Here is an 18,744-nt window from a genome sequence, read left to right as displayed (position 1 = left end):
AAAAAGAGAGCCTAATAATAGTTGTCGGGCGGCATTCATCTAAATATTTCATTTCCACTGCTCCCAGCTTTATCTTTGAAGCATTGGCGAAGATTTGGCGACAGCGCCAAATTTGGCACTCGAGAACATATTGTAAATTTTAACAGAAATATTCACAACACAGTGCAGGAAAGGAAAATTAAAAGCATCGTTATGTCTTTAAAAATAACAGCATATTTATAGTCAAAGTATTAAACATTAAACATTTTCACAGAACTTTTCAAAGCTGCATCCTTGTGTAACAATTCAAATCTTTTACTCCAGTCAACTTCTGCATTAAAATAGATCAAATGTTGCTGATAGCATACACATTGACTGAATACGAGCCATAGAAATATTTATTTGTATTTGTTTTTTGGTACACAAGTACTTTGTTGCTTTAGTTTATTTTTATAATATATGAAGCATAATTATATATATTTCATACAGCTAATCTCGGTTAATACGAGTGGCAAACTAGGCTTGGAATTGGCTGTTAACAGCTGTAACTCTTAAGCTCTATAAAAAAGTTTAATGTAAAACTTAATACATGAAATAAAATAACAAAATATAGAAAACTAAAAGTGCAAATAAAAATGATAAAAAGTGACCTAAAATTCACAAACTGTTTCGAGACTTACAAAGCGAGCCGTTTCACCAGTGCGAAAAAAAAAAAAAAAGGCCACAGTAGGCTCAGAAAATGAACAAGTCCACTGGCGAGTTTTGCGAACAAGCTCTGCCTTAATGAAGAGCCTCAATTTGTAAGCTTTGAAACGGCAGTTTGCGTATTTTAAGTTTCTTTTTAACAGTTTTGCATGCATTTCTAGTTAAGATGTACAAAACTTTGTAACTCAAACGCACTTTAAAATGTGTCATAAAATATTAGAATAAAGTAATAGTGCGGATCTTACAAATTGAGCTATTGCCTTGACAATGTTTAACTCATTTTGAGGTAAAAGGGAAGGAAGGGTAATCGGTGCTGAGTTGAGTTGAGTTAGTTTCGTAATAATTTTTCAAAGGTATGCCAACTCAAATCCACCATAATAACACATCCCCTTTTCACTAAACACCCCAAAAAGAAATTGACGTTATCAAGGTCAGAATTCAATTGATCAGAGCATCACTATACAGTAGTGTGCCATATTTTTCAGCCTATACCACTTTTTATGGTAAAAATAAATTATAAAAGAGTTACTAACTACTAAATTTCAGTGCGTTACTGTGACTGATTGTGCTGAAAATATCATAATGCTATTTAAGATCCGTCTATTTTGAATCAGGATGAAGACAACGACTTATAGCTGGCAAGAAAGTAGAGCATAGAGGATTGTCTTTTTTCGCCACGAGTTTTCTGACTCAAGAAAGTTATTTCAAGCTGCGCTAATAAAATACCACACAAAATATCAACTCACATTGGGGAAAAAAGTTGAAACACAAAATTTGACTTTTTTTTTTGTAAGAAATGGATCTTTTTTCTCTCAACGTAATGAAATGCTTTAAATTGGTTAAATATGTCTCTTTCGATGTGTCACCAATCCATAATTAAACGAATTAATACTATTTATACAGGGTGTTCTGTTTTAACTCGCAAGACCAATAATTTTGCAACCGTTAGTCCTAGATGCATACTTCCAGTTGCAAAAATGTTCAAAATCAGATGCAGAGGTAAGATATTGAAAATTTTAAGCAAAAGTAGAAATGAGTCAGAAAATACAAAACTTAACTTTTAATATGGGCCCCAGGTCCCCTAATTTATAGTTAGGGAAATAATCTCCATTGAAAACTATTACTCACACAAAAAACTTGACACTGGTGCGACCAAAACTCAAGGAAATATTTGAGTTTAAAGTTTTAAGGATCATACAAAAGATGAGATTGGAACTTATCGTTCTTTCAGAGGAATGTCAGGTTGTCGAAGTAAAAAAAAAACTAAGTATTTATTTTTTTCATTGCTATTCCAAAATAAATGCAAATGTTATGCCATGATACGCAAAAAAACACCACAAAACCTCGAACAATTTGAAAAATCACACTGTATATACACAAATAATTTCAAACCCTTGTTAACCGCTATATTTTCCCCCAAAAGGTGTTATTGATGACGAGTGTAAAGTGGTAAAAGTCACAAAACGCTGCGTTTCATAGCTCAGTGAATATTGGTCATACTAATGTCAAACTTTTTCTGTTGGAATGATTTTTCAATGGAGAAGATTTCCTTAAATATATATATATATAAGTAAGGGGACCTATGACCCGTATAAAAAGATATATTTTGTATTTTTTGACTCATTTTTAATTACGCTTCAAACTTTCAACACCTTAACCCTGCATCTGATTTTGAACATTTTTGCAATTGGAAGTATGCATCTAAGACTAATGGTTGCGAAAATAGAAGTATTGCAGGTTAAAACGGAAGATCCTGTATAACCATACAGTGTAGAGTCATGTTAAACTTATACCACACCTCTATGACCGGAATCGGCTATGCTGTGGGTGACATCATGTACTCCGAGATTTTAAGAAATAGAGAAGTCCTGTGGTCTTGCATTAGCAAAGTTGCTGCAATCTTGCACGACCAACTTTTCAGTGTATAACATGTACCATTCAATTAATTTCACACAATTCTTTGTGTAAAAAAAATAATAGCAATAATAAAAAAGAAACATTAGCCGCTTAAAATGTAATTTCATTCAAGCAATAAGTAGTCATTTTGCTTGTGAAAAAGAGTTGTGTTTTAAGAGTTTATTAAAATATTCCACGTGCACTAACGTGTGACCTGATTTCAATGAAGTTTGACCTGATATGTAGTTAAAGGTCTATTAGGCGTTGTATTACTGTCGTTCATTCACGTTTGGTAAAAAGTAAGTTTAATTGTACCGCAGTTATGTTATAAAGCGTTTGAAAAACATGTCCGCCGATCCCAGCGGCATTCACAGGTTTCTAAAGTACTAACAATTTTAGACATATAACTGTAACCCCAACCGAAAATACCCATTGGGAGCTGTCGGTAAATGATGTCACACCTTTTTTTTTTTTCCACCAGGTTTGAGCCCCCCTTCCTTTGTCGCAAAACGTCACACTTCACATTACCCCTCTCACCTTGTCTTATGCCACGCTGCTTTTCATAAGCAGAAAATTATTTTAAAAAATGCGTCATGTCACACTTCTTATTACCTCTTCTCTCCCCTTCGTCACAAACTGTTACAACTTCACGAACCTCTCTCCCTACCTCAAAGCGTGACATACTTTGTGGACGAATCCTAAGTTATTTTCCGAAATGGGACTAATTATATGGCACACCACTGAAAGTGCTAGCATTTATATGCGGTGATGGTATATGAGAACACTTGTCAGCTCGTTTCAGGAGCCGTTAGTGGCGAAAGTAGTAATTATTTCTCTTCAATAACTTTAACTGGAATCACTTAGGCCAGGGTGTGGTTAAGCTCTGTCAAATAGTTTGAGGAAGATAACTTATTTTCCGCAATTCAAAAATATTTCTTGTTACTGCCTTTTCTCTTACACTCAAGCTCTTACTAACTACATGAGATTTCTAACACGAGGGAATACAGATACCAAAGTGATTGTAAAAACATTCGCATTACGCGTATTCTCGTATTAACAGAGTACAAGTGTATTGCGAAAAGTACTCGTATTCAGTTTTCGACAATTGAAGAAAAAATACTCTATATACCATTTTTTATTGGAATGAAAGTAGTAATCTTGTTTATCCACCATTTATTTGACACCAAATATTTGAGTTAAGAAATTTAGAGAAAAATGTTTCATTGTGTGATATGAAAACGTTCTTCTGTGGACCGTTCCTGATAAATAAAGTCATGGAAATGTTTTTATTTTTGAAAATCCCTTGCAACTAGTACTACCGTGCGTACACAGATAAAGCTAAAGATTCCCACGAGAAGCTTAACACTTGAATAAATAAATAGCATCTCTTCTCTAACAAGGATTATTCTAGCACAGCAGAGCGTGTTTTGTACGCCAACAGATGCAAGGTTTCTTTTGAACATAATGTAAGAAAAGTAGTTACGAGTTGAAGTCCAGCGCAGACATTTGTGAAGGGAGGCAATCAAACCGAAAGTCGTATCACATTTCTTATATACAACAACGGCCTCCATGGTGTCTTCGCTGGACTGCAACTGAGTTCACTTCTGGATTATGGCATTTGTGTCGTGCTAAGATTTCCACTTAAGAAAAAGAAAGCAAGAATAACTTATTTACACTCATTGGTGTTATGTTACAAAGCCATCTTTTTGGCTTGTACTTTGATCAAAACATTTAACTAACGTGAATAACTAACACAAAAACATGATGACTTGTGAGTGATGAAAACAACATCACGACCGAAGCAATCGATCCTTAGATGCGTGTGCGGTTTACTTAGCATAAAATCAATATGATTCAAAAAGAGATTATCACTAAAAGGGCGCATAATATAGGCTCCAAATTCTCTTAGAATTTAGCGCCAGAGAAGCTTTTTGGAGAAGATTTCGTCCTTTAGATAAAGAAATTTAACTGGAAGATCTTTTCTTTTTTCTGGTGAAAACTTTAACACAAGAAGTTTGAATCATGGTTCATTTTGTGTGGAGCCCAGAAAATTTTCTTTGACTAGAGACCACGAACAATCTATTGGCTTACAAAATTCCATGATATGCTTCGTTTTCTACAAATGTAAAGAGAGAGAAAAAAAATATAACCATTTGTGACAAAATATATGCCTGACTAGTTTTACAGCATAAAACATATAGCTCTATTAGGCCTTTCATATAACATCCTTTTAATAAAATTACTAAGTATTTTTGCCCTCCATAAATTAATTATAGCTCTCCACTCCTGTAATATTAAAATAAATTTATAGTTTCTTAAAAAAATATCTCTTTCATTTATAATTGAAAGAATTTTTCTATAGAATGTTGACATGCTAAACAGATTTACTCAGGAATGAGAAGTTTAAATTTTACACACCAATTTATGAACGGCAAAAACATAACAAAACACTAATAAAGTTACTAGGTTACGGAAATGATTGAAGTTACAAATTGGCTGGAATAGGGTCACTCTTTAAATGAAAATATTACTGAAAATATAGTGCAGATTTCTTCACTACAAGCTGCACACATTTGATTTTAGATGATTAAAAGACTGCTTCAGCAGCTTGAAACCATGAATCGAAAATTGATCAAGGTTGCTGTTGGGAACTCTAAAAATTTAGTTCTATCTAACAGCACATCAACATGCAGCGAAATAGGCTCGACGAAGTTGAATAGGGAAGGATAAAGAGCAAAGAAGATAGTAGATCCATATTGATTGAACTGGTGTGCAGCAAATTTTCCTTCCCATTTGAGATCATCACTTAGAAGCAGAAATATTTAGCTTCTTACATGGGATAAGCCACTCTTGTACAGTAAACGAAGCGCGAGCTCTTGTACCAAGCAAGAGCAATACATTGAAGAATTTCAAAAAATAACCTTCCAATTGTAATTTTCTCGCTTTAGTTTTGTTTCTGACATAGGAATCTTCTGAATATGGTGCGAGTCTCATCTCTCTTATTTCCAGCGACCGAACCCAATAAGTAAATCGAACACTTATTATTTATAATTATCTGTTTCTTTGGGACGGGTCATCATCAGTTCTGAAGAATTCGTCTTCATTCAGGTAGCAAATTGGAGAACTTTCGTTCACAGATGCTGTGATCTTACAGCGTTTCACTGAGGTCCTCTTCTTCTTCGTAGTCTTCAGGCTCTTCCAAAGTTACCTGAAACTTGATTGGTTCTTTGCTGGAGCTAGGAGGTGATTCCTCGAGGATGTTTTGACGACTGCTTGATGGACTTATGGGAATCATATTTTGATACCAGTCTCTATTTTCTTCTAGTGTATCTAAAATATCTTGGGCATCAGGATGCACTAGGTCACCCCAAGTTTCCCACAGAGGGTGAACAATGTAGTCGATGAATCCCACCTGAAAACAAAAATGCATAGATTTATAAACAAACACCACAAAATTATTTTTATATCCTTTCAAAAGAATAAGCTTTCCCGACATGAAGTGGAAAGAAAAATTTCACAATATTCTGCATAAAATTACTGGGTGCCCAAATAGTATATTTTGCTATGAAAATTAACTGCTTTTTTGTGTAAAAGAAAAGTATTAAGCCTTTTGACAATCAAACCTTTTGATCTACGTGTCAAAACGGAATTAGTTTCGAATTTATTCAATCATTTATTTGTAAAAATAATGTAGTTGACCTAGAACGTAATATCCTAAATGCGGAAAAACAATTTTTATGCCTAATTTAAGAAATTTCTACAACTATTAAAAATAACATGTATTTTATACTCCTTTATCTATAAGCACGGACTTAAAATAGGAAATATTATGCATTTGAATAAATCATTGCTAGAGCAGTGACAATGAGAATATAGGGAATTAAATAAAATGATATTATGTTCTATATGCTGTATTTATCAAAATGATCGTTTTTGTCACTTCATAGTTTTTTAATGTTCGTTAGGGACGACACGAGTCAAGCTTTATTTCAAAATTGAAGCTCAGCTAATGGCGATGAATTCAGAGAGAGTTCTTGTTACCCCCGGTAATATCACAATTTTGACAATCCATAGTAGCCACAGCAATGATCCAAGTATTTTAATTTGGTTAAATAATACTCTTCATCATAAGGAGTACCAAGTTGAGTCAAAGCGCTTTGATAGTTTGACTTTTAGAGCTGCCTAACAGTAACAGAAGATTAACACGCTATTCTTTACAATAAATTCCACCATCATAAACTTTCTTGCCATTCCTGTGCAAAAGTTCAATTTGAAGCTGGCTCTGCAAGGCTGGTTTGGAAGCAAAGAATTGGGCAAGTTGCCAAAAGTTCGATTTGACGCTGGCAATGCCAGGCTGGTTTAGAAGCAAAGAATTGGGCAAGTTCAACTCATAGGTTTTGTTTGCTGTATTTATTTCTAAAAACCTGATAACAGATGGACATGACTCAACACTAAAAAAAAAAAAAAAAAAAAAAAAAAAAATACCATGCTCAATTTACAAAATGCCAAGTGTTTAAAATATTTTTCAATATTTTCGTGCTCAAGAATAAAGCAACACATGATTTATTTTAGACTAAATACTTCTAGTGACCAGTTGGCTTGCATTTTTTTCATCAAGTGGTTTGTGTTTTGACATTTTATTCAATCTTTGTATCCGTGGAATATTAAGCATTTAAAGAAATTAAAATTGCTAAATAAATGCTTTAGAAATTAAAGTGTCAGTTTGTAGCGTTACAAAATAAAGTGGCAGTCATTGACAAGAGATAAAATGTAGGATGTGAAGGCTTTCATTCTTGAAGGAAACACCCTAAGTCAAGGGATAGATTTTAAAGAAAAGAATCGGAAGAAATCAAGTTTATTTCACTTGTTTCACGCAAAACGTGTCAATTATTCGTCGTAGTCAGGGCCGCACCGTCCCTATGTGCAAAGTCGTGCGATGCACGACGGCGCCAGAGCCAAAAAGGTGCCGAGCTCTACGGATTGAAAATGCTCCAAATGAAGTGGGGGAAAAACTCAAACCGAATATGTAAAATGGAATTCTTCATTATATCTAATCGCAGCGGTAAAATCATATTGCATGGAAACAATTAATCCGTCTCGCTGAGAATCTAAAAGGAAAAATTATTGACTTGTTGTGTCTAAACATGCTATTCAAAAGCGCAATCTTTTACACTGAAAGCAAGGGGTTTTAATTGATGCTTGCATTTACACAAGGTTGAGCATACGAGGCGCAAGAAATTTGCTATTCCCCAATTTGGTTCTTGTGGTGACTAAAGTCACCTGTATGCATTAGCATTTTCCCTCTTAATGTGGAGCCATGAAAGCTATTTCGGTATGTCTATAGTACACAAGGTTGAGCATACGAGGCGCGAGAAATTCGCTATTCCCCAATTTAGTTCTTCGGTGAATATGTTGTAATAGAATTTGTGCAATTATAGTCTTTATGTGAGTTTTAATTCGTATAAATTCCATTGCCTCGTGTTAACATACATAAAAAAATACGAGCACCTTTGCATATTATTTAGATGTGCGTAATATTTAGAAACTGTAGACAATAATTTAGGTTAACTTTTTAGTTTAAAAATTTAAGCTGCATAATAGCCATTTTCCAATTTTATAAAGTACTTATTAGAATAAAATCAGCAATAATTATTTTATTCAAATTCCAATTATTTTTTTTTAATTGTTGGGGTAAAATGCTTTGATTCACTGAAATTGGCATCACCTTATTAACAGGAGCTCAATTCAAGGTCAGATTTCAAAACTCAATTTCGAACGCCCTCCCTCCTTACACCCGCCCTTACTCGAAATTACTTCGAGATATGAAGTAAAAATGTACACTGTGTTCCAAAATTAAAAATTTGCAGTTTGCTTTTCTTTTCATAAATTAAATGCCAAACGTATTTTTTTCTATATTACATTTGTCTACACAACCTCACCCCAGGTGTTAGTTAGGGCTCGGCGATGTACCGATATACCGTCATATATCGCGATAACGATATTTAAATTTCTATCCGTACGATCTATCGCTTGAATAGGAAATACGGGACTCAATTACGGATAAATTAAAATACTGACTCAAAACAATATAATCTCTCATAGTTCGGTAAGATGGGTAAGTGTTTGAAATTTCAAGAAATTATCTAATTTTTTCAAACAGTTATTTAATTTTTAATTGTAGTAAAAGAGAAAATTAACAACGCCGTCGAAGGTTTAGGTGGACCCCTTAGTCAGTTAGGTCTCCGAATCCCCTCCCAATATAAAGTTTTCAAAACTTATACTACTACAACTCAGAGCGAGGCCCTTCCAAAAGGACCGCGCCCCTAGTTTCTGATAAAGCTGACATAGCTGCTCGTGTGTTCTGAAAAATAAATATGTGTTGGTTAAGAAAGCATCTTAATGCAACAATTAAAAAATAATCAATTGAGGTATCAACACGAGTCATAGTTCAAATTACACATAAACCATTGATATTGCGGCTAAATAAATGGTTAAAGAAAAATACTGAACAGAAATATTTTCATTTAAAAAAAATGAAAGAATCCTAGTGAGATTACTTTTGTGGCATATTTATCTCACTAGAGGGAGTGCAACTTATTTGAACGAAACTGAAAGGAAAAACATAAATTCCATTCTTCATGACACACGTTACCACTTGAAATGAACAATAATCATTCTCGCTATTGTTAGCAGCCCCGAGCGATGCGTGAAAATAGGGATTTTGAGTAAGTTCTACGCATTTACGGCGATATGGGCGAAAATTGGGTTTTTATATAAGTTCTACGCATTTTCGGCAATGAAATATATTTTTTTGGATGCGCGAAAATAGGGTTTTTACATACGTTCTACGCATTTTCGGCGAGATGAAGCATATTTTGGATGGATGCGCGAATATAGGGTTTTTATATAAGTTCTACGCATTAACGGATTTCAAGCCGTAATGATTCATTGCAGCTCTATTGCTTGGTATTTTTTGAGTTTAGTTTATAAGAGTCGTCGTCAAATACCGGAATTAAAAAAGTGAAGAAATTTTCCTATTCGTTTTTCTGTTAAATTGCTTGTGAAATAATGACACTGATGAGAAAATTGATTTACCTACCAATATGCATTTTGGATTGGATCTGCTGAAGGAAAATTGATTACATTTTCAAAATCAACATTGAAAAGTGTGTATCGTTAGAAAACAATTAGAAAACCAATAGTTTCATATGTGTTATATATTATATTTAAACAAATGACAATTTTACTAATGCAAATTTACAATTTGCGTCAGATTTTTGCCAAATATGGCAGAGAGGTCCTTTGATGCTCAAAATTTCATACAGGATTTCGTTCGCAATCGGAATCAACCCATGCCCCCTCTCACTGGGGTTTCCTCTTACGAATCCACAGTTTTTGACGAATCTTTGCAAAATTTGATACAGTGATTCTTTGATAGTCAGGAATTGTCATAGGGTTTTTCGCCTACCTAAGGGGGAGGGGGGAGGATGCGAATAAACCACAAGAGGGGTTTTCCTTATGCAAATCCAGTTTATGTCGGATTTTTTTCAAACATGGCACAGAGGTCCTTTGATGCTCAGGAATTCACATCGGGTAGTTTTCGTTCGCAATCGGTATCCCTCCTCCCACCGGGGGTTTCCTTTTACGAATCCACAGCTTTCGACGGATCTTTACCAAGTTTGGCACAGCGGTTCTTTGATGGTCAGGAATTGTCATAGGGCTTTTCGCCTACCTATGAGGGAAAGGAGGGGAAGGTGCAAATACACCCCACGATGGGTTTTCCTAATACAAATCCAGTTTATGCCGGAAATTTTTCAAGCATGGCACTGCAGTCCTTAATGCTCAGGAATTCCATAAGTTTTTTGCGGCCCAGTGCAGTGTGTGGGGATGGACCACCTTTAAGGGTTTCTCCGAAAAATCCGTGAAACGGAATGATTACGAAAAACCCAATTGAATTTTGAGTCATGAAATTGCTCCTTCTACACATTGACGGGAAATGCTTATGCTATTTTTTTCCCTTTTTAAAAAACCTGATTGTTAAACATGCTTCACTAGACAAAACTTTTATTTTCGAGGTAGACGTGCAACCCTGGATAATGCAGCTAGTGACATATACATTACTAAAGGTATATTTCATAGTTCTGTGTGCTTATTGGGTGTATGGTGTGATTGTTTCCAAATTTTATAGCTGCATTCTTTAAAGATTTATTACTAGTATCCTTATATATTATTTCTGTATCCTGTTTTTTGTTTCTATGCGAGAACTTCTTCAATTCTTCATCGATTTCTTTGATTTACACCTTATTTTAAAGCTTATTGTGCAGGTTAATGATGAAAAATAGACCCACGGTCTTAATTTTTTTTCTGTCATTAAAAAAAAACCTGTTTTAAAGCACCAGAATGAGGTTTTCGGTTAAATTTATAACTTTAACTTGCACTCTGACCGACAGTGTTGAATAGCTCGATCGGCAGAGCGTTCGACTGGTAATCAGAAGAATAAGGGTTCGGGTCCAAGTCCAGACAATCTGCATAAAAAAGTTAGTGAAATATCGCGTATTACATGAATACTTAATAGCAATGAATAACAAATATGAGGTAATGGAATCAATGAGATAGAAACGCTCTTTGCTGTTATGAAAACTTGATGCAACATGGAGCTAAATTGATTCTTAATTGTAAGGTTTTTTTTTGTTAAAGCTTTGACTCCGGTCAGAAAATTAAAGCCTAATGTAAGCGAAAATATAAGTATCAGGTTTAAGACTTCAGACTACAATGTAATTGTTCTTTGCTCAGAAAAAAAAATCGTATATTGAAATATAGATTCTTCTAATGAGTTTTTGACCCTTGGTACAGCTAGAAAAAAATTTACCTCAAATTGAAATTACGCTTTTCATTTAAAACTAAGAATATTTTTTTTTTAGAATACGAAGTAAAACATTAAACTTACTAACAACTTGATGAGAAAAATATACTTTTTTTCCTTCTTTCGGCAAATAACAAATAGCCTATCACATTTTTACTACATTCGAAAAGCTACGCTTAAAAAAGAACTTAGATCAAATTTTTTTTGTATTTTAACCGTGCGGGTATATGATGAGTACGTGCTGCCATCTAAGCCATAACGGTTCAAGCAGCCTGCGATAACAAATTTAAAAAATTTTAAAAAATAAAGACACTTCTCTTCAATACCTTATCTTATATATTATTTCTGTGGATTATTTTTCTGTCAGTATGCGAGATCTTTCTTATCTCTCGAAGAAATCCCCCCCCCCTCATTTTAAAACTTATCAGACCGACTAATGACGAAACCGGTCAGTTTAGACTTACGGTCTAGAAATCAAGTTTTCGGAAACGCCCCTTACTGTTGCAAAATTCTAATACAATTTTCCAATTTTTTGCGTCGCATTCGGCAAGAAAAAAATTAAAATTAACCTTTTTTTTTTAATAAAGTACAAAAGCACTGGACTTAGTTGTTCGGTTAAATTGATAAGTTGTTTTCAGTAGAGCGCTTGACTATAAACTATCTGAACTTCGGGCAAGTCCAGGCTGGCCGACATAATAGCAAATTTAGATTAATATTACGCATTACATGTACTCGTAACATACAACAGATAACACACGTAAGACAATAAAATAAATGCGATGGGAATGCTGTTTGGTGTTTCGACTCCTTTATGCAGGCTACAGTTATCAATACAGTTTAGAGAGCGCAGTTTTTTGGCTGCTATCCAAATATTAAAACAACTTTTTCTTCTAGAATTGTATTTTAAATTAACTTAAACTCTGATATTTAAGTCCTAAAACTATTTCTTAAAGCATTTTTTCGTTTATAATTACATTTTCACAACTAGCTTCGCTTATCTTTTATTCTAAGCAATGATTTTAATTTCTTTCTGTTGCCATTTTACACATGTATTAACAAATAACATTTTAACAATTGTTTCAGTAGGACTGACGTCATCAAAACAACCAATTGGGCTAATCAGTTGCTCTACTTGAGCATAAACTCTATCGTCTGCCTTTTTTTTTTTCTATAGCCAACGTTTTTAACTCTTTTTAGAATATAAAAGTCATTTCTTTAGTTATGTTTATTTATTGCAGTGCGAATTTTCCACGACTAGCCTCATATCTTGGTAAATTTAGACTGTGCCACTAATTCTATTTATTTTATTGAACTTTTTCCCTTCACATGGGCGAGTTTTCGAAGAAAATAACTCTTTTCCTCTCCTGTTTTTACTTTTGAAATACTATATGTATAGTTAAAAGAACACTTTAAATTAATAGTGTTTCCCTCATTAAACCGATAAGGTCTAGATATAATTCAGGGGGGGGGGACGGAGTGAAGAAGTTCATTGTTAAGACTGTTTGGATTTCTTGAAATGAAACAGAGTTGTACAAAAAAGTTTGCTTTTAATGATTTTAACAAAAGCTTAATGGAAGCTGGTGTCTTGGTATTAAAGGAATGCAATTATTGGTATGTACTTAATAAGTCCTAATGCTGTACTTTCATGTTATCAACCAAGCAATATGTGTCATTTATGAAAAAAACTGATTGTTATTGTTCATAAATACTTTGGTTATAGTCTATGAAATGTAATTCAGTTATACGTGAGCACCGGTTATAGTTGATGATGCATATATTTTCAACTTTTTTTCTAATCGAAACTACTTATAATTTGTATGATTGAAAACTGTTATTAATGAGATTTTTGCCAAAAGTATATGTTTTACTGGTGTTTTGAAAACCCTGCGTGACGCGCATTTATTTATTCCAAACGAGTTAGAAACTGGTGTCAGAGAATTCAAAAACATCAACTGGACATTAGGGTGTATCGAAAAAAACTTTGTTTCGAAATTCAATTTGTCAAGTTGATAAAAAGTTGCCCTTACCTACCCACATCATACATAATTTTTTTATTTATCCGAATCAAAAAATATTTAGGTGTCCGCACGAGGCTTCAAAAATTTATAATTTTCTTCAAAAAATCAATTTTTTCATTTTTTTTTTTTTTTGAATAACAGAATTAAAAAAAAAAACTAAGTTGAAAATTGTGAGTAATAAAGCCGGGAATTATCGTCAAATAAAAAGTTTTGCTCTCATGCGGCATTTAGATTAACGCATAGTATGCAAAAATAAGGATTTTTTAAAAGTTCAAGTTAGAATTTTCATTGTATTAGTTTTAATTTTTTTTTTTTTTTTTTTTTTTTTGCAAATGTTGGTTTAAAAATGTCTTTGCTAATAAAATTTTTTTGATACATTTCTTTATGTTTCATAGAAAAAAAAGTATTTGAATTTCTTTTCTGATTAGATTGTAAGATTAGTTTTGCGAAGTTCAAAAAAAAAAAAAAAAAAAAAAAAAGTTTAAAAATAATTTTTCAAACATCGTTTTCATTTTATTACATACAAGTATGTTATTAAGTATGAAAAACTAAACACTAAACATATGTAGAATATTATGTGTACTATCATATTATATCAAGCTTTTTCCATACTGCTGTTTTTCAAAACCTTTAAAAGGATGTGTCAGTTTTGCTGGAGGCTTTTTCAGTACATCAATTGCAGAGTACAACAAAACCACATAATAATAAGAAACTCGTTTGGTACACAAAATTGTGCCGTTCGCTCCGTATGGGATGTGAAGGGATTCCCTCCCCCCCTCCCAACATAATAGGATTAATGACAACGCGGGTTATGGCTCCACAGCAGTTAGTTTTACAGAGTTTAAATAATTGTAGACATTTAGCAAAAGATTTAAACAAACCTCAAGACCTTCTTATAATTTTTCTAATATTTTTCTTTTCTTATGGGACTCATGCTTGACTTTTGCTCAAGAACTGCAAATTTCGGACAAATACGATGTCTTTAATTTGTGTACTGCTGTATCCAATTTAACTACATTAATGTTGATCATTGTATCAGTGTATTTGATTCATTACAGCAGGGAGTGATAGCTGATTAGTTTCACCAAGTCAATTTCAGTAAAAGTTTTTACATAACTTCGCTTATTTTACCTCTCACTTAAAAGAGACATTCAAAAACTTAAGCCGCGTCACGTACTGCGAGTCATCATGTGCTTCATCTAAGTTTCTGTCGCCTCTTTGCCGAATATATATTGCAGATTTCTCAGCCAATTCATCCAACATAATTTTCAAGCTACCACCCACGGTTATAATATCAGCTTCATAGTGACAAAAACATCGGCAGACACTTTATACAGGTTAGAGAGCATAAATAATGATAGGTTTTTCATTGCTTTCCTTTCAGAAAAAAAAATATTGAGCACTTTTAGTAAGTTGAAGTCTTACTAAAGCGATCCAACATTGCATCACGGGACGCGGGAGCGTCCCGCCCTGCCAAGGAAACCAAACGTCAGCAGCCAACAGAAGCAAATTCACCGAAAAGGCGAAAGTAAATAAAAGCGACCAAGTCACGGTACGCTGGAGCGTCCCGCCCCGCCAAGGAAACCAAACGTCAGCAGCTAACAGAAGCAAATCCACCGCCAAAGACGAAAGAAAATAAAAGCGACCAAGAACAAGATTACACGACAGAACAAGTTGGGGTTCTTTGGGTTTTCACCCCTCTGTATCTCAGCCCCATGAAGACCCCCGGAGTTGATTTTTGGTACACTCAATCTCTAGTGGCCCCTGACGCCGTAAATTAAAATACAATCCCCTGGACCATCAGGGGGAGGAGGTATTAAAGTTATAAAATCGCTGTTCAAAAAAGTTTTCGCTTTCTTTGACAGGGCTACAGCCCAGACGAAAAAAGGAATCAAGCTGAAATTTCGCACAGACATTCCTTGTGCCCTACTGATGTGCCTTTTGTGCCATTTGATTCTCTCCCCTTCCCCCCTCGTTTTTACCCCCCAAATTGTACCTTCCCGTGGTTCTATCACAGCCCCCTGGGGGGGGGGGCTACGGTAATGATTTTTTGTATACATATTCTGGGGGGGGGGGCCATTGAGTACATATACAAAAATTCAACCCCCAGGGACATTATGGGTCGGAGTAATTAAAGTTTGAAAATCACTAATTTTCCCTAAATTCTTATGTACTTACTCTCAGCTCATAGAGTTTGTTTATCTCGGACTGTAATTGCAAGGTTAGAACAAATCTAACAGTTATTCCAAAGTTGTCTTAGGAAATGAAATTCAATCAAGACTAAAACATATCCAACAGTTGCAACTAGACGTTAAATCGCGGATATCACAAATTTGCCACAGCGACTGCGCATGCGCACAGACTTAGCTCATTGGGCTTTCTGTTTACAGATTCTATGTTGTTTGTTTATACTTAAGCAGAGAAACAAATTTATGAATGAGATTAGAATGCTGTCCTCCCCCCCCCCCCCAAAGTTTGGCCGATACGAAATTTCCTCCCCCATGTTTTTCAGTTTTGATATATTTATGGAGGGAAGAAATTTAAATGTCGGCGCGAAACTGGGGTTAAACCATTACAATATTTTACGTGACAAATTATATGAAACTGTACGCATATGAATACGGCACATATAACTTTTTAATTGAAAGCGAAAAATAGCACTTTTTTATTGGTTTGCTTATTTTCTAAATTAATGGATTTTTCACAAACAACACATAATGAATTGAAAATATATGAAATACGTGTGTGGATATCCGTGCTTTGCAGTATTTGTTAGCTGAAAAAATTCTTGTAATTAATTTAAGCAAGACTGTTAATGAGCTTAGTCCGCGCGCAACATGCACATTCGCTATGGCAAATTTGGGATATCCGCAATTTGACATCGAGTAAAGTTGTATAGATCTTCTGACACATTCAAATTTAAAATATTTAATGGCTTATTTTTTCTTTTTTTTTGCTTGGTGATAACATGCGTTATTTCGTTTTTTAAATGAACTTTTAAAGAAAACTAGGTATTAAGCAAGACAAAAACTTCTATCAAGAAAAAGATAAATCACCAAACAATTAAAATTATCCCATAAAACGTAAAATAATCCACGATTTAAGAAAAATGTAATTAAAAAAAAAAGTGAAAAACTAGATTAAAATAGCCTTCAAGCTGTAAAACATTTTAAGAAACCTTCATGAAAATGTTGAATAATCTGTCAAATAAAGAAACTAATAGAATTTATTGCAAAGTTGTAAAATACTCGAAAACAATATAATTTAAAATATAGTATGTTATTATCCAAGAAGTTTTCTTTGCAACAGAGAGGATACAAGGATTGCAATAAAATTTAAACCGCTCAATTCTCGCAAAATGAACATAGAATCTTAATAGTCAGAAAATAACTTGACGTAAAATTAGACTAGCCATTATTGTTCCTTAAAAACACAAAACAGCGTTGTTTCAATTGAAAATTTTCTGACTTGAAGTTCTCAATTCTAAAAATACAGACAAAGTAATAATATCAATGCAAAAAGATGTGATATCTCATCAAAAACAACCCTGTTGTAAAAATTTCCCCGCCAAGAAAACCAAAAACTTTTCCGCACAAAAAAGAAAACCTGCATCCTAAACCCAAAAATCCTCAGCCATAAAAAGTTATGATATCTAGTTTGCCCTACAAGTATCTGCCAAACTTTCATCCTCCCTCTTCTCCTTTTTCATCACAGCTACTTCCATTAGAACCTTCTCCCACCTTCAACTCCTCAGAAATATGGATAGATCTTTTAAATTGTGCTTTTCAAAGTGAAGTGGTTGCTTGGTGAGCAAAAAGCTTCTCGCCAAACAAGATAAACAATTTAAAACATCTATCCATATTTCTGAGTAGTTGAAGATGGGAGGAGGCTCTAATGGAAGTAGCTGTGATGAAAAAGGAGAAGAGGGAGGATGATAGTTTGGCAGATACTTGGCGGGCAAACTAACTTTTTATGGCTGAGGGTTTTTGGGTTTAGGATGCAGGTTTTCTTTTTTGTGCGGAAAACTTAAAGGTTTTCTTGGCGGGGGAATTTTTACAACAGGGTTGTTTTTGATGAGATTCTGGGCTACTCCAGCGGGTTTTGCCATCTGTACTGCACTTTCTCAGTTTTTTCTGAAGCGCAAATTTCAGTGTGAATTTTAGTGACGGTTTTCGAAAACGTTTATAATTTCTGCGCACTTTCTCAATTGCTGAACGTATAAAACTGAAACTTTGAATGCAGAATAAAAATTCATTTTCATCGTTCATCATATGAGACACAAAGTTTTTCTTTGCTATTCTTGCAGAAATACAAGGAAGGTGACTTCAAATGGTGCTTGTGAAAATATTCGTTTTACAAACGGCAACAGTTGGAAAACGTTTGAGTAGACAATCTTTAAGGAATTGGAAATCGTGCGTAATTTTGTTCTAAATCCAGCAAAATATCATGCGGGGTCTCGCAGGATTCGGGACAGGGATTGGAAAACCAATTTCTAACTAGCTTGTTAAATGCGTTTTTTTTTTTTTTTTGGGAAAACTACGGATGTTTAGAATAAATGCGGGAAACCTATATATTGTTTATGATAGTTTTTTCCCCCCTTACTTTTTTCTCGGACTTTACAGTGTACATTTTTCAACTTGAAAAAAATTAAACATTTCTTCTGTCACTGAAAAAATAAAAAATAAAATAAAATAAATAAATAAAATAAAATAAAATGATTTTTTGAAGAAAATAATATATTCTCTCTTTAGGCTTCGCGCGCGACACTTAAATATTTTTTGATTCGGATAAAAATTTTTTTTAATGTAATATGTGGGTCCGTAAAGCCAACTTTTTATCAACTTGATAAATTGAAAAAAAAAAGTTTTTTTCGATACACCCTACTGGACATCTCTTTTATTTTTTAAGTAGCCCGTGCAACGCCGGGCACGCAGCTAGTAGATAAAATATTTTTTGATTAGTTTATATAGGCATATTTTCTTACTTATGGGCAGTTTTAAGTTCGCCTTAATAGAATATCACTGATCTAATGAAGCATTTCGAATATACGCGAGTATGTCTTTTGCAGAGAGATCACCAACAACATTTCTAAATGAACGAAGTCGTCCAAATGAACGAGTTCAATGAACGGATCAAAATAATGAACTATTACCAGATGAATGGATCATTAAAAGGAACGACATTGCCCATCTCTAGTGGAAAGAATACACAGAAGTTAACTGCTCCAAACCTTTTAGATGCTTGCAACATTGAGGTTGCCAGCATCCAAAAAAGGTTGAAGTC

General features: G+C 34.0%; 1 protein-coding gene across 1 annotated transcript in view; it reads right to left on the bottom strand.

Annotated features, from left to right (window-relative positions):
- Positions 1–5,291: 5,291 nt before the first annotated feature.
- The window catches only part of LOC129219283 (cAMP-specific 3',5'-cyclic phosphodiesterase 4C-like), a 559,626-nt gene continuing 546,173 nt past the window's right edge, over positions 5,292–18,744 (bottom strand). Inside the window, exon 15 of the mRNA XM_054853616.1 lies at positions 5,292–5,992. Within this exon, the coding sequence (XP_054709591.1) occupies positions 5,729–5,992 (264 nt within the window). The 3' untranslated portion in view covers positions 5,292–5,728. The remainder of the gene's footprint in view (positions 5,993–18,744) is intronic.

This window comes from Uloborus diversus, chromosome 3 (genome assembly GCF_026930045.1).
Source record: "Uloborus diversus isolate 005 chromosome 3, Udiv.v.3.1, whole genome shotgun sequence".
Lineage (NCBI taxonomy): Eukaryota > Metazoa > Arthropoda > Arachnida > Araneae > Uloboridae > Uloborus > Uloborus diversus.
The sequence above is the reverse complement of the archived record's forward strand: the minus strand, read 5'-3'. Positions and strand labels throughout refer to the sequence as shown.